The sequence below is a fragment of the Microchirus variegatus genome (assembly GCF_963457635.1).
Source record: "Microchirus variegatus genome assembly, chromosome: 2".
NCBI lineage: Eukaryota > Metazoa > Chordata > Actinopteri > Pleuronectiformes > Soleidae > Microchirus > Microchirus variegatus.
This window is the reverse complement of record NC_139803.1, coordinates 6,248,032-6,271,553: the sequence shown is the minus strand read 5'-3', so window position 1 is coordinate 6,271,553 and position 23,522 is coordinate 6,248,032. Positions and strand designations below refer to the sequence as shown.

Here is a 23,522-nt window from a genome sequence, read left to right as displayed (position 1 = left end):
CCATATACATACATACACACATGTACAGATAAATGATGGTCAAATCTAAAGGAAAAAGTCTCAGCCCAAATGCTTTGGTTTAATCCTTTAACATAATTATGCCAAACATCAACTAGTAGCATTTTATATCTTATATCTCATACATGTGTGTATAAGAGGGCATGAATACATTCTGGCAACATTGTGTATTTGCATTTGATCGTGTTTCCTTCAATGAGGTCAAAAACAACAACACAAAGTGTTACACTCGTACCCTTAAGCACCAAAAATGACCCATTAAAAACTCATTCAAACTGCAAATTTTAAAGAATAATACATGCATTTTTATGATATCTTGGCATCAATCTGGGCTTTTTACCTTTTTTTTTTCTCTCCACAAGAGGGCATCGTTTTAGCCGTGATGATGATGTTGGGGTTCACGACTTATTACACGTCCTTCAAGTTTGGTTTTACAGTAGCATGTGGACAGTTTTTATTCAAATTATTAAAGATTATCACTAAATTAGACGACAAACAGCCGGCTCATAATAACAAAATAAGGAAAAATTAAGAATCGGTAAATTCAATTTACTTGATGGTCAAATCTTAAGGAAATCCTAATCCTTTAACATAATTATGCCAAACATCCTAGCAGCATCTTATATCTTATATATATATAAGATGGCATGAATACATTCTGGCAACATTGTGTATTTGTATTTGATTGTGTTTCCTTCAGTGAGGCTAAAAAAACCACTGTGTACAAATAAATGTTACACTTGTACCCTTAAGCGCCAAAAATGTCCCATTAAAAACTCATTAAAAAAAGCCATTTTTAAAGAATAATACGCGCATTTTATTATATCTGGGCGTCAAACTGGGCTTCTTACCTTGGAATTGATCTTTTTTATTTCTCCACAAGAGGGCATCGTTTTTAGCCATGCACGACACATGGAAGAACGAAAAACACACTTTTTCCACGAGATGGCACTGACATCTAACACTTACACTAACTTAATTAGGTCAGATGAAGGTGAAAAAAAGTATCAGCTGAGTATAATTTTCATATGACATGAATACATTCTGGCAATATTGTGTATTTGTATTTGATCGTGTTTCCTTCAGTGAGGCTAAAAAACACAAAGTGTTACACTCGTACTCTTTAATGCTCCATTAAAAACACATTCAAACTGCAATTTTTAAAGCATAATACATGCATTTTATTATATCTGGGTGTCAATCCAGTGGAATTGATCGTTTGTCATCGTTTTTAGCCATGGAGGCCATGAAACAAAACATGCTGTTTCCACTAGATGGCACTGACAAACACTTGTTTTTCATTATTATTATTTGATATGAATAATTAGGTCAGATGTAGGTGGAAAAAGAATGAGCTGATTAAAAGTAGAATTTTTTAGAGCTTACTTTTAAAAAGCACATTTTTGGTGCTTTTGTCATGAGTGCCTAATTTGACTAAAGGGTTAAAACTGGTAACAACATCACATTTGATGTGTACAGCTATAACACAAGCAGTAAGATTATAACACAGGGATTAATAAAAGTTAAAGTCAGTGTTTTTTTTATTCTATTCTTGACTGTTTTTGGTACCTCACCATTTTTATCAATGCTGATTTTCAGCCACCTAAAACTACCAGCCCAACACGAAAAGCTGGTGGAGACCAAAACAGAGAATAAAGGAGAGTGACGACTGGATTGCTGTGGTCTTATTTGGGAAGATGGCTCCAGTTTGTCCAATCTGATTTAATTCCAAACTCAGATTATTTCCAGTACACTGTGTCCGCACTAATCTGCATGTATGACGTAAGTGTAGCCTGTTTGTGGCGTTTACGGCTTTCAAAGAACCATCTCACGCTCCAAAACAATCGCCCTGTCAAGTCACACAGTGCCAAACCTCTGTGTCACACAAGAACAACTGCTGTGTTTGTGTCATGTTGTCACAGTCAGTTTCTTTGTGTGGTGACAGAGGGAGGTGTGGCACTTGGAATCCGATTAGAAAATCACTCTCTATTCAGACAAAACTACAAAACGACATCCTGTGAGAGCTAAAGCTGCAACACTACAAGGTGAAGGTCTTTGTTTTGTTGTTGCGAGGCCGTTTGAGCCTCTGAGATCAGCACAGAAACACAGATGCCTGTGGATCAAATCAAATAAATGCAGCATGTCATCCTGCAGCTGCTGCTTCTGAAACACTTCAAATTAACTCTTACATCTTAGTTAACCAGGACGTCTGGGGTTTATTCCAGAAATGCTCCTTATGACAGGTTTTCCATGGTTGACATCCAGATTAAAGCTTTAACCCTGAAGCCCGATCATAACGAGTTAATACCCAGACTTTAACCTCCAGTCGCCTCACAAAGACCAGGCTTTGGTCCACATGATGACGACAGGGTCATGAAAAAAAACAGTCAAGGAAAAGGTGTGTTTTTTTAAAGTTGTTTTATTATCGGAGTGTGCACAGACCTTTTTTTTTTTTTTTTTAGAATCATCAATTTCAATAGAAATAGCATTTTATATTATTACGATATGTCTGTTTTTTCGTTTTGTTTTACATAAGAAAGTCGAGCCGCTGAAAAGTCCCAAACGCAGCAGAGCAGTCTTTGTACACATCCGTCAATCTCAATCCAAATCCAACTCAAATCGAACCAAGTGTCTGTTCTCTTGTTTGTCTGTGAAGAGAAGAAAAATAATCCCAATTCTTGATTACAGGGCGCCACCTAGTGGCAGCTTGAGCGAAAGAGCATCAAACCAACAAAGCAACAGAGGATTTTTGCCTCTTCTTCTTCTTGTTCTTCTTCCGTCAAACTGATTTATGGCTGAACAAAGACAAAACGCACAAATAATGACTCTTTTCTTCATCTTTTTTGTTTTACAATCAGAAAAATTAAAATAGAAAGTAAAAATCTATATTACAGACTTTAATATCTCTGCTATAACAAACTCACAGATACTCCATCGATATAAACACAGATATCAACACACACTAGAAACTGAGTGCCCTGCAGAAAACCTGCAATCTCTAATTCTGTACTTAAATTTGTTTTTTTTACCATTTACCGAGTTGTGATGGCTCTAATATATAATATATATACTGTATGTGGGTATTTACAGAACACGTTATTCTTTTTAAATTGTAAGGGGTCGGGGGGTAAATGTGCAGTCTCTGCAGCAGCACACTGAGAAAACTGAGGATTATGTGACAAAAAAACACAACAACACAAAAACAGAAAACTCCGAAGCAAACTGAACTTTTTCTTTTTACGCTTTTTACCGTTTACAGAACGATCATGTGACACCGAGAAAACACATCATTACGTGTCCGTTTGTGTTTGTGAGCTGGAGAGTAAGAGAATAGCTGTTTTATTTTTGTTGTCTTTACTGCCGTGACATGCATGAACCCGTATTTGCCGTTGTAATTGAGGTGGTCGTATATTGTAATAATAATAATATCTTTGCTAATAATGAAAAAAAGTGAGCCTTCTCACTCGCTCTGTGCGCGACTGTTTGTATTAAAAAAGACGTCGAATGAACAAGCGCAAGTTTACGTTTAAATGCGGAAATTAAAAACAATAAAGTAATGCAAAAACAAGTTCCCGGCCATTTTAAAGATTCCTCTTTTTCTTCTTCTTCTCTTCTTTTTTAACCAACCAATCACAAAAAAAACACCTTCCTTTCTCCCTGCAGCAGCAGCTTGCTTTAGCTGGTCTCCAGTTTGGCCATTTCCTGCACATAGATGCCGATGCTCTCGCTGTCAAACAGCACAAAGTAGACGGTCTTGATGGTGGAAGACATGGTGGCAACAAAGTAGGTGGAGATGGCCTTCAGGATGAGCTGGGCCGCCGTCTGCTTCGGGAAACCGTTCCTGAGAACACACACGCATTTGATCAAATCTCATATTTACTGAATCCACAGTTAAAGTTCATTACTGTTCATACTTTTATGTTTTCCTATTTCAGCTTTAAGTTTAATCTCACTCAGGCCTTAGTCCGACTAAGACAAGACAATCGGACAATTTGCAGAGTATATGTACGGAGGAGATAAATCCGTTTCCCGTTGACGTTTACGTCACAGAAAAACAAAACGGTGAAAGGCCGATCTGGACGGTGCTGTGCTTCTGTATTTATGTGTTTTTCATACCTGCTCGACTGTACGTGTTAAATCATCCAAAAGTGGGTCATCTTCTCTTGCCAAAGCCGATGTTTGCTGTTGTCTCCTTCTACTTCCTGGGAGTAAATTTTGTCCGACTAATCTTGTTCATGCAGCAGTAATCGGACTATGAAGGTATGTTAGTCCGAGTAAGGACTAAGAAAACAGAATTGTTGTCTTAGTTTGACTAAAATCGGACTTTTAACGTGCACATAAACACAGTGTTTTCTTTATACTGTTACAAAGGTTTATTTTGTCCATTTTTGCCCTCACCCTGATTTGTAAATATTGGCTCTGATTGCTTCATATACTTGAAAGGAAATCACAACAAAAAACATGACAGGTGAACGTTCACTCAAACCACAGGAGCTCTGACCAATGCTGACAAGATTTCACTCTTTTTGAAGCCTTTTCAAGGTCAAATTTTGAATAAAACAGAAGTTAAACCTTCTCTTTTCCACATGTTAAGAGTCTGAAAGTAAAGCTGTTTATGTGTGTCGTGTCAGGGTGTATGTCGTCTTCCTACCTCCCGCTGCCGATGGAGGGGAAGGCCACAGACTTGAGTTTCTTCTCGTCGGCCAGGACGAGGCAGTTCTTCACCGTCTTCTCCAGCATCTCCTCGCACTTGTCCGAGCCCCAGCCTGGACTGTTGCAGTGGATCACGTACTTGGCCGGCAGACCAAAGCCAGCGGTCAACACGGCTGAGGAGTTCGCAGAGAGAGACAGACAGGAGGATGTTCAGTGAGGAGAGACGGGAAATACGGATTTCTAATACTTTTTGTCACCAATGAAAGCTTAAACGTTCATTTGGAATCTGTGCTTTATGGAAAATAAACATATGCAGCAAATGTACAGAAGCAGACTCACAGGAGCAAAGAAAAGGAAGAGGAAGAACAGGGAGGACAAACGAGTGGAGTCTGGATCTGGAACTGTGGACAGTTTAATAGACCACAGTTGGACATAAGACTGGAGTGGAGTTCCAGATGGAGAAGATGGAGGCGACTTCACACGGCAGAGAAGAGTGAGAGCCAAGAGCATGAGGTAAAGTCTGTGCACGGTCACTTTTAACAAGTGCCTGCAAAGTTCAATTTGTTTTCTACGTTTGTGAAGTTAGAAGAGTAGTGGTGGTGCACATGTGAAGATTGCAACAGTTCTGCATTAAAATAACCTAAAAACGAGCTTGAACTTAAGCAGAACTTAAGCCATGTTGATGTTGTACCTGATGAACAGCTTCTGCAAACAATAAAGGTTCTATAAAATGCAGCAAAAAGAAGAATTTTGAATAAATATAACTACTAAGTTCTGTTTATTTGAGCTTAATTTCGACTCCTTTTCCCTCCATATCTACAAACTCTGACACTAACTGTACAGACCACGGAGGGGATCAGGTTGTGTTATCATGTATTGGCTAAATTGCACCATGTAACATCATATGAGCATGTTGCTGCTCAGTGATAAGCAGAGGATTCATTTATAACACAAATGACGTCTGTCAGCAGCAGCAGATCGAGCTCCAGCTGCATTAAGGAAATTACTTCCTGGAAAAGTCCTGACATGAAACGGAGGAGTTTGCGGGTAAAAAAAAAACCTCCAGATGAATGAATACTTTACATCTTATTTTGAAGGTTCCTCTTGTCAAAGATGTAAAAATCCCTGAATCACTGACAGACTCTGCTCCGGCTCTGCGTTCAGTCCCCGCACTAATCTATTTATGAGCTCCATGCAGAGACTGGGATTACAACACTGAGCTAAACTGGCTGAGAAACGGCAGCAAAGGTTTGAAAAGTGACGAATAATGAGAGCGACAGACGGAGAAAGTGAAAAAAGAAGAGGTGGAAACAAATGATAATCTGCGAGGGCTCAAACAATAATGATTCTCACAGGACTAATAAACTCTGTAAAGTCACCAGGGAGATTATGAGTCTGCACTGACACAAGCTTTACTTTGTTCAAGGACAAAGTGAACGATATAAGTGGGAAATGTTTCTTTCATTCATCACCTGTGAAACCAGCAGAGAACCTGTTTCTCTCTCACTCACACCCCACAGCTTTGGATTGACTGCACTAATTAATGTGTTTGCTTTGCTGAAAACAGACACTTCGGTCCTCTGTGTTTGTGAGGTTTACTGCACAACGACATCGCAAACCAGTCCTATGATAATGACCTTGGTCTGTGTGGAATTTTAGAACCAAAACAGACACATTGTGCTCTCTGCACTTACCACCAGCCACCTCCAGGGGGCCGTTTTTCTTCTTCACCTCCTGCAGAGCATCAGCGAACTCCTTCCCTCCTTTCTTCTCCAGAGCAGAGCCTGGTGAACAAAGATATAAAATCAAGGTGAGTGCATCCTCACATGTTCGCCGAGAGACAGACAGACAGATGGACAGCAGGATGATGGACAGGTGATGTCATGCAGACAGACAGATGGACAGGCAGACAACACCGCTGTTGATCATTTCACGTGGCCTCTCTCTCTCTCTCGCTCTCTCTCAATCTGAGTTATTTTATTTGTGAGGTTAAAAAGTGTCATAAAAGTGCTGCGGTTTTCCAAAATAACTCATTTTAAGTCAGTGGTCGATGTGTTTTCTTTCACGGGTAAACTGGAAAAGTGTGTCACAGATGAGATGATATAAAAGCTAAGTTCAGATTTGTTTTATAAGCTCAGGTTCTAACAATCTCAGGAAAAGAGATGCTGTGAGAGCAGTGATTACACGTCCGTCACTCACACCATTATTTCACATTTTAATCTCAGAGATTAAGAGAGAGAGAAGCTACAAAGGAAACCAAAGAAGAGTCCACCACAGCCAGATATAATAAGGCCTGGCTGCCTTATAATTAAAAACAGACAGGAGAGTGGCGAGGAAAGGACAATAAAGTTAATATTCTTGCAAAAATAAAAGTTAGTACAGTGGACTTCACTTCACTTAATCTCAAATTAAAGTCTCAACTTGGTGGAGTTTCTTTGTGAGACAGAGGTCACAGAAAAAAATAATGAAGTCGTCACAGATCGACCATGTTTCAGTCGAGTGAGAGGAGGAAACAATAATAATAATAAGCAGCAGCAGCAGCAGCTCAGCTTTCAGTGAAACACTCGAAAGATAATATTTCTCTTCCTGCATCATGATGACATTTAAATGACTGATGATGAATAAAAATGCTGCATTGAAGTCTCACTCAAATACAACAATAACAAAAGCTGTTATTTGAGCATTGGCTCTCTTTCCGATGAAGTGACTGATCCTCTCCAGTCTTCTAAAAAGGTGACTTTTAATGCAGAGATATTACATATTATTATATATTTAAAAAGGGTTCCACTCTGCTGCTTTTATACTCTTTGCACTTTGACTGGACTCATGCTGTGAACATTAACTTGCAACGATTGCACTTAAAAATTGCTGCAGTAATGGTTTATATTAATGGGACAGTTGGTCCAGAGCCACTTTCATTTTCTTTTTGCAAGGAGTAAAATGATGATTTTAAAACAATAATAAATAATCAAAATAGCTGCCATACCAACACTTGGTACTAGGGTTACTAAGGTATAATAAGGTATAATAATATTATAACATACTAACATGCTTCTGCTACCATGATGGCAATAAAACATGACATTTTTCAGTATTTATATTTAATATATAATTGATTTGACTTTATGAACTGAGGAAAACATATCCATGTGCCTTAGTATATATATATAAAATAATTCAGGATTAGGTTCACAGGAAGTCAGTTATTTCTGCTTATGTCTTAATTTCACTTCCTACTTGTGAGGCGCAAATCTGAAACAGAAAACCTGATAAATTCACCTGATATTTGTCACAATGTCCACATTTATACTTCCTTTTTTCTGTGTTATTTATATTGAAAACAGCTGACTTTTATATCAGATAGCACATTTAAACTAAATCATATAAAAACTACAGAGACGCAGGGATGGGAGTTGTGGGTTAAAGGTTGTTGTCAGTTAAAAATAAGAATAAAAACTGTGCTGCTGCTGTAATTTGTTTGTCCACAGACTGCAAACGTCAGGGAAATGCAGAGACAGAGAGAGAGCGAGAAAGAGAACAGAAGACAGGCAGCCATGCCTCGACGTCTCGGTGGTGTTAATAGTTTCCTTTACCTACTTCACCACCTGAATAGAGGGAGGAGTTGGTCGGGTGAACGACAGCGTCGCTCTCCACGATGGAAATGTCGGCTTGGACAACTTGCAACTTCAGACGACAACGACGACAAAAACGACAAACGGCAAACAACAACATCAACAACACAGTGGTAAAAGAAAAGTGAGTGGTCCGGAGCAACAAGATGGAACAGAGAAGTAAAAACAAAAGAATGGAAGAGAAAAGAAGAAGAGACACCAGGTGAGCGTGGAAACACGTCCGTGACACACAATCAGGAAGCAAGACTCCACATTTAGTCAGGCTTAAATTAGGGTTTGCACATATTTTGGTGGTTTGAAACCAGAGTTCATTACGAACACAAACAATGATTTAATCAGCGTTTCTGACTAATTGCGTCGTCCTGATTTCTTGGCGAATTTTCAAACGACCAGACGAAACATCCTCACACAGCCAGGACTGCAGCGAGCAGACGACAATGACAACAACAACAGCAAAGACAACCTCACTCTCTCAAATGAAGCTGTATTTAAACTTCAATAAATGATTCTGTTCTAGTGATTTAATGACGGAGGAGTCAACCCTCGACACATCTGCACAAAAAGGAAAGAGCAAGCATAACCGCGGCTCTAAAAATCCTTGAATATCTTCACTGGAATTCATCTTTTTTATTTTATTTTCTATCGATAAGAAACATCCAGCTCTTCATTTAATATCAGAGCAAAAATCATCTATTCACACTGTGAACAACACCAAGGACTTAATATAATGTCAATAACACTTGGAGACACAAGTAAAAGTTGTGCACACGTGTTCCACCCAAAGCTAATTTCCACTAAAAATATCTGTACGTCTGGAACAGTTTAGCTTTAAATGAATTTCCCACACTTCATTAAATGTTCACAAGCCTTCACTTGTTTTTGAAAAATGGTAAAACATGAGAGAAAAACTCTAACGAGCAGCAGATCGTGTTCCTCTCGGCAAAAACCAGATTGTCCACAGTGTGAATAAGAAAAACGTGTTTTAGAGCGGTTTAACATTCAAGGATTTTTAAATATCTAAGCCCTGTGAGGATGGGTGGGGGGATCTCACCTAGATCATCTTTAAGTTCAAGTTCAGCAGTGGTGGGGTTGATGACCCCCTCCACATCAAAGCCAGCCAAGTTGCTGACCTCGCTGTGGATAAGGTTGAGCTGCAGAGTGATAGCCATGGGGTGAGGGGCGGGGCCAGGCATGCAAAGGAGGAGGAGGAGGAGGAGGAGGAGGAGGAGGAGGAGGAGGAGGAGGAGGAGGAGGAGGAGGAGGAGGAGGAGGAGCAGGGAGGAAGATAGGAGGAAGCAAAGCCATTAAAACCAGATTCACACACACACAGCACCCATTGTAGAGGATACCTTGACATAGTGAGTGAGGAGAACACACACTATTTATTCTATGTGTGGAGTTAATAAAGCTCGTTAAGCAGAGCAGCAGCTGTTAACGTGTGTCACAAATACAAAAACAGCACAACAGGAGTGAAGGAAATCACTGACTGAACGCCAATCATCGTCGTTTGGCATCAGACCAAGAAACGCTCAATTCTTTAAACATATCAAGTTCACAAAAAGTCGTCATAATGTGAACAACACTGTCGGCCAAGTCTGTCAACAGAGGCGGCCAAGAGAGAAAATATCCTCTCAGACTAAAAAGTCAAAATGCCAAGGTATCCGTAATTTCGGGGGTTAATTGTTGTCAGCGCTTAATTTAAGATTAACTTGTCATGGGTTATATAAACATCATATTTCCTTTTTCCAATTTGCAAGTGCATTATCTTAATCAGTGTGAGGTCGACAGCGTTTGTTTTTTACTTCATTCAAATGCTGCTGTAACTGAAGCACTCAGCCATTTTTACTACAGACGAGGTTTTACGACAGCAGGCGAACAAGTTCGGGTTTATGCTCAATTTAACAATATTTTCAGCATTTCTTTCCCTGTGTTCTTTTCTAAAAAACACGGGGATGTTTTGAAGGCTTGTCATTGTTTCTTTAATTAGATGTTAATAAAACAATGATAAATCATGTGGCTCCGATTAGTCTCTAATTCAATAGCACTTATTAGTCGACTAAAACATGCACAAACAGCTGAAACACAGATTTGTTTTACAGGATTATAGCACAATTGTATTATTTCTAGAACAATAAAAATGCCTTATTTTAGAATTCATTCATTCATTCACTGACCTTCTGGCCCAGGAAAAGGCTCTTGGTGGAGAGAACGGTGAAGCTGTCGGTTGGCGATCCCTCTGTGGTGCTGTCTGCTGACGCCGCCTTGCTCACCTCGCTCTGTTTCTGACGAGGACACAAACAAATACAACATTATGAGACCTCATTTCGACTGAAGGTCATATAAAAAGGGATTTCTGTGGCTTTAAAGTGTGTACACTACTCAAAACATAGACAACAATAGTGTTAAATCTGTGTCATTCTCTTACCTTAGCCTTCCCTCCTCCCTTTTTCCCGCTCAGCTTCTTCACCGCCGTTTTCTTGGCCGGCTTGGGCTTCTTCTCGGGGGCCGGTGACACGGGAGTCTCCAGTTTGCCCTTGGCTCCTCTCTTCTTGGCCAGCAGCTCCGGGTGGATGTTGGGCAGAACGCCGCCCGCTGCAATCGTCACACCCTTCAGCAACTGAGACGAGAAGAAGCAAACGAGAGTCCATGTGACAAGAGTCAAATAAGACGCCATAAAATCTACTATAAGTTCTATATTCTATAACCGACCTGGTTTAACTCCTCGTCGTTGGCAATGGCGAGCAGGATGTGGCGCGGCGTGACGCGGCCCTTCTTGTTGTCTCTTGCTGCGTTTCCTGCCAATTCCAGGATCTCAGCTTCACGGTAAAAACGAAACAAGAATAAACCGACTTTTGACACAAGGTAAACAACATATTTATGCACTTTTGTTGTCCAAATGTCACATTGTGTTGTGCCGTGGATGTAATGTTACATTAAACACTCACCAGTAAGATACTCCAGCACAGCAGCCAGGTAGACGGGCGCCCCCACCCCTATGCGATACTTGGGCAGCCCTCTCTTGATGTACCGCAGCATACGGCCCACAGGGAAGATGACCCCGGCCTTAGTGGACCGTGAGGTCTTGGTCGACTTCTTCTTGCCTCCTCGGCTGGACATGGTGCTGAGACCTCTACCAGGGTGGCACTCTGCAGGGACAGAATCAAGTATCACAAATTGAGTTTCTTCGAGTAAGTTTTAGTTTTCTTGAACAGAGCAAAATAATTTGAATAAAAATTGATTAACACATCAAAACAATGCATAAATCATCCTCTAGATCTCTTGTCTGGCTGAATAATAGTCTACTAATCTACTTTATTGTAAAGAAACTGACTATACAGAAGTATTCTCAATTATTCAGCATCTGCAGTCGCTCAATCAGACTTATTTAACAACTTAATCTCATTATCTCCGTATTCCTGGTCAGGACTTTAGACTTTGAACTGGCGACTATTTATCTCCGTTCGTGGACAGACACAAAAACATTTGTAAAAGAAAAAACAGTCTCATGACTCCATGAGCAAAAACTGCACAGATATGTCTGTGGTTAATGACCAAAATAGCGAGGTTTCCATTAAAGGTTTTACCAAGTAAATTCACATTAGAGTGCATTAGTCGTGTTTTTCTATCCACTGCCATTTGTTCACCAAGATAAGCAAACATCTGTTTCACCACAGATGGATTTTTTGTTTTATATTGCGGTGTTTTCCATCTATTACTGAAATATTTGCTTCTTGCTTCCGAGTTAAAGACAGTGGTTGTTTTTCCTCGTCCTCTTTTGCATATAGTTTGCATGTTATCTCCCCGTGTTCATCTCACAGTGCAAAAACATGCAGATTTAGGGCCACACGGATATAAATGAAGCAAGTGAAGGGCCACAATTACACATTTTAAAGAAATAGTAATCATTAAAGCCATATTTAGATGCAACATGTGTAACATTTATATTTTAAAAGTAAAAAGTGCTTTAAAGTGACTGTAGGTGTGAGTGTGGATGGTTGTTGTTTATCTCCATGTGGTCCTGTGATGGACTGGGGGACATGTCCAGACTAATGTCTGCTGGGATTGGCACCCTCTTGTGGAGGATTAAAATGGCAGAAGATGTGAATGATCAATAATTAACTATAAATTAGTAAAGGACTTTGATCATAGAGGCAAAACTACTAAACAGCACGCTTCCAAACCATAATTCAGAGGCTAATTTCTTGACATAAACAATAGTAAATATTAGCATTGCAGCAGCTGCACCAATTAGCTAAAGCTGTGACGATCAATTAGCCCCGAGCACAGGCCACAGCTTTAACGCAGTGATTCACAGCAAACACACAGAGGACACTCGTGGTGTCCTCATGTCTCCTGTGTCTCTGACAGGACACCGACAGCCTGTCCCTGTCCCCCAGGTTTCCGGCCAGGTGAAGGTGTGTCCCCTCGCTTGTTGTCCCCCCCCTTCCCCGCTTGTTGTCCACACATTTCCTGTTCCATGTTAATAAACAGTCCCCGCCGCGTGTCCCTCACAGGCAGCGGTGCTTCACAACACACACAAGCGGATAATAAAAAGCGAGCTAACGGACATTTTTCACGCTTTGAGAGTGTAAATAACCTCGGAGGAGGAGAAGCAGCTGCCCGCCGCCTCCGCCTCCCCGTTGTCAGCTCGCGCTCCGGTTCTCGGCCTCTCGAATTGCCAGAAAAGCACGAAATGTCACCGCGAACGCTTTGACGCTTTAACGCGTCGGTTCAACGACGAGCTCGACGCGGCCGAACTCGGCGTGTTTACTCACAGACAGAGCGGTAAATGTGTCCCGGTTCCTCCGGTGTGAAGTGAACAAGCCTGGGCAGTGAGTGTCCTCCTCCTCCTCTTCCTCCTCGACTCCCACAATCCACAGCGCGCGCTGTTTGCCGAGTAGAGCCGAGCGACGAAGGACTGGACCCGAACCTCGACGAGATTTGGTCTTTTAACCCCTTCACTTTGCACCAGAAAACAGTTTCCTGAGCAGATCGATGTCAACGATCACATTAATGCTGTTTTTTATTAGCTGCACGTCATGTTTTAAATATAGCTGATTCACGGAAGACCCGCAGTGTGACTCTGCTCGGGATCGGACGATACAGATACCGATATCACAAACTCAAGTACCGACCGATACCGATATTAGAGGTGCAAATAGTACTGCGATAGATAGATAGATAGATAGATAGATAGATAGATAGATAGATAGATAGATAGATAGATAGATAGATAGATAGATAGATAGATAGATAGATAGATAGATAGATAGATAGATAGATAGATAGATAGATGTGTTTTGTCATTGAAAAGTATAGCTTGCTAGCTAAAATTATGACTTGCTAGTTAGATAATAGCTTGCTAGATACATATACAGACAGACAGACAGACAGATAGATAGATAGATAGATAGATAGATAGATAGATAGATAGATAGATAGATAGTACTTTATTTATTCCCGCAGCTCCTTAAAAACAAACAAACATAAAAACAACATCCCTACTTCCACTCAGTGCAACACGAGTACAATAATATTTAAAAAGTAATTCCAAAGGTTAAAAGTAGCGCAAAAAAAGAGCAGTTTTCAGATTAAAATTCCGAAATACAAATTCAAAATTGTCCACTGTTATATGTGTAATGTAATGAAATAAAAGTACCTCTATATTTGATGAGTTTTTACTTAAGTACAAGTAAAAGTACTGTCCTCATCATCATTCGTCACCTTTGACCTTCTGCTGTCAATTAAACAAACATATTATAGATAAAGTTTTTCTACTAATTGACCTCCTATATTGACAGGATTACCAGATAAATCAGCTGCTGAAGTATGATTAAATAATAATAAAAAAAAGTTGAATAATGAAGTACTGAAGTTGAAGTTGGTTCACAATTAAATGTAATGCTCACTGATGCAGTGGCAGCAGCTGGCCACTAGAGGTCAGCCTCAAACTGTGCGTCAGCAGCATTTTATTCTGGTCATAATAATAATGATGATAATAAAACTTCTCTGCCAAATTAAATACAATAAAATACAACAGCTTCAATAACAGTGGAATAAATAAATAAAAGTGCGTGCAAAGATGAGGACAGGTGAATTGACCTTTGACCCATGTTGACTGACACATTAGGCGTTTACGTATTTTATTTATTTTAATTTGTAAAAGTATTTGCCTTTATTTTTACTTCAGTAGGATATGATATATCTGATATATATATATATATGATATAATAAAGTCTCTTAAATCATCTTCTGTTCTGTGATTGGCTGATGTTTGTGTTGACATGCAGTTGAACGGGTGTACCTAATAAAGTGGTCAGAGACTCAACCTTCACCTGGATCCGTGTGTGTGCGTGTGTGTGTGTGTGTGTGTGTGTGTGTGTGTGTGTGTGTGTGTGTGTGTGTGTGTGTGTGTGTGTGTGTGTGTGGACCAAGAGAGAGAAAAGAAAAACAAGAGACAAAACCTGCGTCAGCTGACCCGGGATCAGCCAATCACAGAGCAGCACACGGTTGTCAATAAAGGGCTGGTTTGAAAACGTCCAGCTGAGTCCACGGAGGAGTAGAAGAACAGAGAAGAACAGAGAAGAAGAAGAGGAGGAGGAAGAAGAAGAAGGTGAGTGACAGTGACTTTATTTCCTTTAAAAGTGGAGGATAGATCTTTAAAAACAACAACAGTGTGTGCGTGTGTGAGGAGTTCAAGTGTTTCGAAAAACGCAGGACATTTCATTCACTCTGACGTCATCATCGTTTTGTCATGTTGAATTTTTTCCATAATCACAAACACGACGCACGTGACTCATTTATTGTCTGAACTCTGATGACGATGCAGATTGTTATTTTTAGACTTTTATTCCCCGCCCAATAATAATTCTAATCCTTAAATAGTTAGTTATTTGGTTATAAATCTACTATTAAATAACTGATAACAACACATTCTATGGCTGCTTACATGTGAATATGTAAATAAAACACATTTAACTAGAATTTCTGTGTAATAATAACATTATAATAGACTATTTCTACCATTTTTTTTGACAACTACAGGAAAAAAAAATGAGTGACATATTTTAATAAATAATCCAAGTAATTGTACTTTTCAGCCCTACTATTCAGTAATAAACTGGGTTTAAATAAAGTTATTTAACATAGTTAAGTCATGTTTGCATATTTATAAGACTCTAATAATCCCAAATTTAGTCCATAATAGAATCTGTGATTGTGTGTAAAGTTGTGTTTCTCAGTCTCAAATGTGTTCTTATTCTTGTTTTGATAATAAAGTGAATAGAGTGGTGTAGAACTGTCCTCAGGCTCTGGTCATTCACAGAATGCATGAATTAAATCAAAACAATCCCTTCTTTCATCCATAATTAACACAGTAATATAAAGACCTGTATAAAACTCTATTTCATAGACACACACACACACACACACACACAGTGTGGATGTGGGTCACATGTGGAGATTATGCCAAAAATGTCTGTGGGAAAGTGCTCAGTGTAAAATTTGGATTATTACAGGATTATGTTTAATCCTCTGGCTGTATTTTATTTTTCCCTCTTTCTCTCTCTCTGTGTTACTCAGTCACAGAATGTTGCTGTTCATTCAAAGTTATTTCTCATTACTGTAAAGGATTGTTTTCGTTGAAATACTCTTAAATATAGACGAATAAACGACCTGTTAATGTTACAGACATGAGAGGAGCGACCGTGATGAAAAGCAACAACCAACAGGTAAGAAAATAAGAAGTGTCATAATCTACTGTGACTTTAATTCAGTAGATGATGGAAAATGAAGCACTTTAATCCATTTTCTATGACAAAACACACACTAATCCTGTTCAGATGTGTAAAAAATACCTTTAAACGGCTGCAGAATGTTAGTATTTCTGCACAAACTGGCTTCATAAAACTGTTATTGTACTCAGATTGTTGATAATCTGTGTTAAGGCCGTTCTTGCCTGTTGTTTAGAAACTCTGGAAACGCAGTGAACTGTGGATATGCTGAGTGTAAATGTTGTTTTTGGCTCTAAAAGGTGCAGCACAGTCATATTTGAGACTGTTCCCAGCGTTGTCATGGCGAGCTGCTGCAGGGGTAAAAAAAAAAAAGGTCTTTAGCAACCACGACAAAAGTAACTTGTTCTCACGCTTTAGTAACTGCGACATAAGTAACAATTTCCCACGCCTTAGTAACTGCGACAAAAGTAACTCGTTCTTGAGCTTTAGTAACTGTGACATAAGTAACAATTTCTCACACTTTGGTAACCGCGACATAAGTAACAATTTCTCAGACTTTAGTAACCACGTCAAAAGTAACTTGTTCTCACGCTTTAGTAACTGCGACATAAGTAATAATTTCCCACGACAAAAGTAACTCGTTCTCACGCTTTAGTAACTGCGACATAAGTAACAATTTCCCACGACAAAAGTAACTTGTTCTCACGCTTTAGTAACTGCGACATAAGTAACAATTTCCCACGACAAAAGTAACTTGTTCTCACGCTTTAGTAACTGCGACATAAGTAACAATTTCCCACGACAAAAGTAACTCGTTCTCACGCTTTAGTAACTGCGACATAAGTAACAATTTCCCAGCGTTGTCATGGCGAGCTGCTGCAGGGATAAAAAAAAATGTCTGCAGAACAAATCACTGGATTAAAATCCTGCTGAATCCTTACTGAAGGCACCACGGATTTGGTTTCATTTGTAGAAATAAAAACTCTTGATCATCTGCAGCAGAAGATTGAGTTTATTCAATCAATTGCAGTGCAGTGCAGAAACAAGTGGGTTTATCTAAGAAGCTGCAGAGTAAGTGCATCAATTATTGAACTCATAAGTGACATAAAAACTGAATTTATGTGATTTATTCATTTAGTCTTCTAACATGACACGATGCCACAATGATAGTTATTCATGTTTTGTTTTCACTGAAAAACTAAATTAAAACTACAAAACTGCAGTATTTTACCTCGATTAAGTCACTGCAACGCCTTTAAACTTGGTATCGGGATAATTGTGAATGTGAACGAGGGGAAAATGAGTCTCATTTATACGTTTCTGATTGTTTCTGACAAATGTGGTCATAATAATAACAATTCATGTTATTTCAGGCCCCGGTCTAAATAATCCTAGATTTAAATCCTAATTATGACAGTATCCGGTGTATTAAACGCACTCACTTTGTGCCGATGAACCTCACCCAAATGAAAACACGCTGTTCTCTCCAGTGTTTGCCTCTTCACGCCTCCCTGCTGTCGTCTTCTCGCTGTGTTTCGCTGTTGTTTCAGAGAAACATGGACGCCGTGAGAGGTTTTTTGTTGGAAACCCTGACGATGTTGATCTTCTTCTTCTTCTGCTGCTCAGGAAAGTCCCACAGGACTCTGGGACTCTGTGAAGAAAGCCGTGTTCGTCATCGGCTCGGGGATCTTTTTCTTGGCTGCGTTTGGAAACTCGCTGACGTGGTAAGTTTTCTCGCAACACACGTCAAACGTGGACAATAAAAACAGAAATGACTTGGATTAGAGGATGAGGGCAAGTGTGGACCTGGAAGTAAAGGTCATATGAGTGAAGAGTCTCTGTCCTGCAGGCATCTGCAGAAGTTCTGGGGAGCGTCCGGAGACTTCTGGCAGAACCAGTGGACCAGGCTGTACGTGACCTTTGAAGGTCATGAGGCTGCTTTGTTTTACCTCGGTAAGAAACAACTGTGTCATATTATGTGTGCGTGTGTGTGTGTGTGGTTTCACTAAAGCACCACGTCGTGACCTCTGGTGCTCATTCACTGCTCTTTTACGAGCGCGTTGTTGCCGTCGACCTCACACAGACGTTATCTTTGTCTGATTATTATCTCTATTACCAGATAAGATGCTTGTTATATTAGTTATGATGTAACACTGATGTTGACCCTTTTTTGTGATAGCAGCTCCTGCCTTGTAACGTAAACGTTGTTTTTTTGGCCCTAAAATCACTTGATTTCAGTCGTGAGGCAGATTCTACCTCACACAGTCCTTGCAAGCCATGAAATGCTCATTTGCACTTTCCATAAAGTAAAGATTTAACGTCAAACTCTCCTTTTACTGCACTCAGGGACCATGTTGATGCCCACTCTGGTTTTCTGGATACCGAACGCTCTGCTGCTGTTTGTCGACGTCACCGGCAAACCCTCGTTCATCACTCGCTACCGCATCCAGCTGGACAAGAACAACCCGGTGAGCGCCACAGTCTGTTCCCGCTGTTGAGAGTCATTGCATTTCCGTGGAAAGAACAGGAGAACATGATGAAAGTGTGGTTTACAGGAAGTGGTGTCATGTGGCGCTTTTACATTATACATTATACTAGGGACTCGTTCCCACGCTTTAGTAAAGCGCAGCCACGACAAAAGTAACTCGTTCCCACGCTTTAGTAACTGCGACATAAGTAACTTGATCCCTCGCTTTAGTGACTGTGACATAAGTAAAAATTTCTCACACTTTAGTAACTGCAACATAAGTAACAAATTCCCAATCTTTACTAACTGCGACATAAGTAACTTGATCCCACGCTTTAGTAACTGCGACATAAGTAACTCGTTCTTGAGCTTTAGTAACTGTGACACAAGTAACAAGTTCCCACGCTTTAGTAACTGTGACATAAGTAACTCGTTCCCACGCTTTAGTAACTGTGACATAAGTAACTTGTTTGCACGCTTTAGTAACTGCGACATAAGTAATTTGTTCCCACACTTTAGTAACTGCGACGTAAGAAATTTGTTCCCACACTTTAGTAACTGCGACATAAGTAACAAGTTCCCACGATTTAGTAACTGCAACATAAGTAACTCGTTCCCACCCTTTAGAAACTGCGACATAAGTAACTTGTTCCCACACTTTAGTAACCACGACAAAAGTAACTTGTTCCCACACTTTAGTAACCATGACATAAGTAACAAGTTCCCACACTTTAGTAAGTGCGACATAAGTAACTTGTTCTCACACTTTAGTAACCACGTCAAAAGTAACTTGTTCTCACACTTTAGTAACTGCGACATAAGTAACAATTTCCCACGCCTTAGTAACTGTGACATAAGTAACAAGTTCCCACGCTTTAGTAACTGCGACATTAGTAACAATTTCTCACACTTTAGTAACTGCGACATAAGTAACAAGTTCCCACACTTATTAATAATAATAATAATAATAATAATAATAATAATAATAATGCATTATATTAAGTAACCATGACATAAGTAACATGTTCCCACACTCTAGTAACTGTGACATAAGTAACTTGTTCCCACGCCTTAGTAACTCGCGTAATTTGCCACACATTAAATGTTCCACAGTGGACCTTTAAGGTCTTCTTCTCTGTACCTAATGAAATGACTGTTGTGTTGAACATGCTGTGAGTTCAGAGATGAATCTGTGACCAGAGAACTGCTGCTGCTAAATAAACCCTGGAGAGAGTGAGTGTTGCTCCTGTAGAGACTGAACTGTGCTGTTTAACAAACCCTGGAGAGAGTGTGTGAGACATGTGTGTCGATTGGCACACGGTGCTCCTGTACTTTACTGTACTGTAGAGTATAGAGATGGAGAAACAGGTGAAACAGGATGGACATGATCTGTAGCATAAGAAAAACACTCCCTCGGTGACAACAGCGCTAGATATTTCTGGATTAGGGTGGATGACGAGGTGATCTGGTTTGTCCACATGTCCGTCCGTCCAAAGTCCTCCGACTGTGTTTGATTAAAGGTCGGACATGACTGATAACAGCAGTCGGACATGAGTCTGATTATCGATCACCGTTTCTCAGATTAAAGCCAATAAAAGTAGCCTTTACTTCTCTACTCAGGTTCACTGGAGGTCAAAGTCAGAGCTTTAAAGGTTTGTGTGACATAAGCTTCCATAACTTTGTCACTTTGTGGAGATCATGGGTTATAACCTGAGTGTTCAGTGACCGACAGTAACTCGTCTAAAGAGCCAGGATGTGCTGTCACTGTGAATCTTTAAAGTCATGGTCTTCATATATTTAAGTTCTTATTCTTGCATTTGGAATATACAGTAGTTAAAGACCTTCAATGAGTTAAACTACGGTCTTCTTCTGCTCAGGTGGACACCGTGAAGCTGCGTCACGCGGTGAAGACGGTGATCCTGAACCAGCTGCTGATCTCAGGTCCGATGGTGGTGGCCGTTTATCACCTCACCAGCTACAGAGTGAACCCCTGTGGTCCGGAGCTGCCCACCTTCCACTGGGCTCTGGTGGAGCTCGCCGTCTTCGCCCTGGTCGAGGAGATCATGTTCTACTACTCACACAGGTAACGCACACTGTACACGTCAGTGCCACCTGCTGGCCAGGTGTGAGTATTTCAGCCCGTGGAGCAGAACTGTTCGATATAAACAAAACGTGACTTTACGCCTTTGTTTCTCGCTATATCAGGGTTTAGATCCCATGTCGTGGTGATATACATATACATTTATACATGAATTGGCACTAGAGCTGAAACAATTACTCCATTAATCATTTCCAAAATTAATTGTCACCTATTTTGAGCATCGATTTTAAGCTTTTTTCATCATTAAAACAAGATTTCAGCTTCTTAAATGTGAACATTTTCTCCGTTTCTTTGCTCCAGATAACAAACATAACATTAAAAACTGAATCATTTCGGTTTGTGGACAAAAACAAGACAAAAACAGTCAAATCAGACTCTGTTTTGAACAGAATAATAATAATAATCTGCACATCACAGATACTAAAACAGAACTTTAAACCCATGACTTATTTAATAATTTATAAGCAGCATGATGAGTTTATGAATATGGGATGTGCTGTACAAACAAAATTAGAATCATCTCTACGTTGTTTTCATTTAAATCTGCAAAAATAAACTGATACTTCAAATTTAGATGAATCTTATTATAATGATGCAAAACATACTTACTGTGAGGTGTTATTTTTACAGCTTTAAATCACAAGCAGATTCTCCCTTAGCGTCTGAAATGACATCAGCGATTAATGTTTGTCCCTGTCAATCAGCAACACCTGAGTAAAATCACAGGTGACCCCAAATTAACCCACAATGACCCCATGGGACATGAAATACAGCCCCCTAGTGGTTGGGGGTGAAATATCATGCCTGCTTACCAACCAGTTTTCAGTTATTATTAATAAATAACACATAATAATAATCCTCCTCTTCCTCTTCCCTCAGGCTGTTCCATCACCCCAGCCTCTACAAACATTACCACAAACAGCATCATGAGTGGACCGCTCCGGTCGGAGTGGTGTGCATCTACGCTCATCCTCTGGAGCACGTGGTAATTCATCCCTCCATCGTCTCTTTAACCCTTTAGCGTAACTTTAAGCCCACAGTCGATGATGTGTTTCTCTGTCTCTCTCTGTGTGGTGTCAGCTCTCCAACATGCTGCCAGCCGTGGCCGGCCCGGTCATCCTGGGCTCCCACTTATCCACCACGTCGCTGTGGTACTGCCTGGCCCTGGTCAGCACCACCATCTCCCACTGCGGATACCACCTGCCCTTCCTGCCGTCGCCGGAGTTCCACGACTTCCACCACCTCAAGTAATTAAAGCATTAAACCCTTAGCGGACGATGACGTTGTTCTCCTCACGTCCTCACGTCCTCCTCCTCTTCCTCCAGGTTCAACCAGTGTTTCGGGGTGATGGGCGTCCTGGACCGACTCCACGGCACCGACAGCAAGTTCCGTGAGACGAAGCAGTGCGAGCGCCACGTGCTGCTCACCGGCCTCACGCCGCTCAACGAGAGCATCCCCGATCCACCCAAGAAGGGCCAGTGACGTGACCGCCCCCCCCCCCCCCTCCCCCCGCGTCTGACCTCTGACCTCCGACCTGAGGCCTAGGCCTCGACAATCAGTTTTGGGAACATTCGCCGCGCGACGGGTGGACACGGAGCTCCCATAGATAGATGTAGATGAGATTGAGGCAGTGATAAATCATGATTTCTCATGATTTTCTCATCCTCCTGTGATCTGATTCAGTCACATGATTCTCTCTTGTCAGTTAATGGTCGTGTCGCACAGATAGTTATTATAGTTTAGTTAAAAAGAAGTCCCATAATCTGATTAAAAGCTATGACAACATGGTAATATGGAGATTATATGATATTAATACCTTTGGTAATCCATCCATCCGCACACTTTTTCCACATTAATAAGCTTTTAATTGGTGATAACGATAAAAAATAAGATGTTATTCTCAAATCATCCTCGGTGGCGCCCCCTAGGGAGAGAGAAGAAGAAGAAAAAGCGTCAAGTTTTTACCAAACGACAACAAAAACAAATGAATGTATATCAGAATTGGTGTAATTTCATTATTATGGTTGTGGTTCTCTAATATATGTTTTTTACTAAGTTTAATAATACGTTTAAACATAAACATTCCAGTTATCGTCCATGTGAAGAACGACAGGATCTAACGTTAATAAATATAATTCATATTTAAATCATTTCAGCATCATCGGACTCTGGTTCTAATGAAAGGTTTTATTTAACTGTGTCCGAGTTACCGAGTCATTTGTCCGTTTTTCAGAAAATCCTGCTTTTTAAACGCTGCACTAACAATAATCTGAGATTATGAAGTATGATTTTCTCTTTTACCTCATGTTTAATGACCGTTCAACCAGTGCACACACTTTTTAAAGAGACCTTCATTGTTTCAGTCTTCAGAATGTTAAATAACTCACGTTTTACTTTTCTGTGATTGTGAAGAATGTTTGTACCAAATTACTTCTTATAATAAAGAAAATTTAAAGAAAACGTGTTTCCTAGTGATAAACACACACACACATTCTTGCACTTTATAAATCAACACAATTACAAATGTATACTTCATGAATGACATCTACAAAGAACTACTGGTTGCAGTACCATAAAATGTCTGCAGGTGGAGCCCCAGAGCAAAAAGGGCTGGAAAAGTTTTTCGATTTTTATTTTATTTTTGGTCTTAAATGTTACAAAAACATCAGAATTATACTATGTCAACAAAATTTTGACCAAAAATGTCATACTATACTATGTCGTCCAAAACTTGAAAAAAAATCTTTGACAAAAAAATGTTGGTGCAAAATTTGACAAAAACGTCATACTATACTATGTCGTCCATAAATTAGATTTTTTATTTTTTTTTGACAAATCGAGTATAGCATGTTATAGCAACCCAAGGAAGTGATTTCAATGAAAACAAAGTGAGGACCGGCCAAAATGACCTCACTCTG

General features: G+C 40.0%; 2 protein-coding genes across 2 annotated transcripts; one reads left to right on the top strand and one right to left on the bottom strand.

Moving 5' to 3' along the window:
* Positions 1-2,451: 2,451 nt before the first annotated feature.
* macroh2a1 (macroH2A.1 histone) lies at positions 2,452-13,192 on the bottom strand. The gene is made up of 9 exons (XM_083909790.1): positions 13,079-13,192; positions 11,249-11,449; positions 11,013-11,119; positions 10,729-10,920; positions 10,478-10,585; positions 8,265-8,355; positions 6,366-6,455; positions 4,670-4,844; positions 2,452-3,859 (listed from the first exon to the last, which is right to left on the bottom strand). Exons 2-9 carry the CDS (start codon positions 11,418-11,420, stop codon positions 3,694-3,696), a joined length of 1,101 nt encoding a protein of 366 aa, XP_083765916.1. The 5' UTR covers positions 11,421-11,449; positions 13,079-13,192; the 3' UTR covers positions 2,452-3,693.
* Positions 13,193-14,814: 1,622 nt separating this feature from the next.
* faxdc2 (fatty acid hydroxylase domain containing 2) lies at positions 14,815-22,163 on the top strand. Its single transcript, XM_083910716.1, has 9 exons — positions 14,815-14,916; positions 15,993-16,033; positions 17,663-17,760; positions 17,886-17,989; positions 18,383-18,504; positions 20,381-20,586; positions 21,484-21,589; positions 21,685-21,851; positions 21,930-22,163. The coding sequence occupies exons 2-9, from the start codon at positions 15,995-15,997 to the stop codon at positions 22,084-22,086; spliced, it is 999 nt and encodes a 332-aa protein (XP_083766842.1). The 5' UTR covers positions 14,815-14,916; positions 15,993-15,994; the 3' UTR covers positions 22,087-22,163.
* The last annotated feature ends 1,359 nt before the right edge of the window (positions 22,164-23,522 follow it).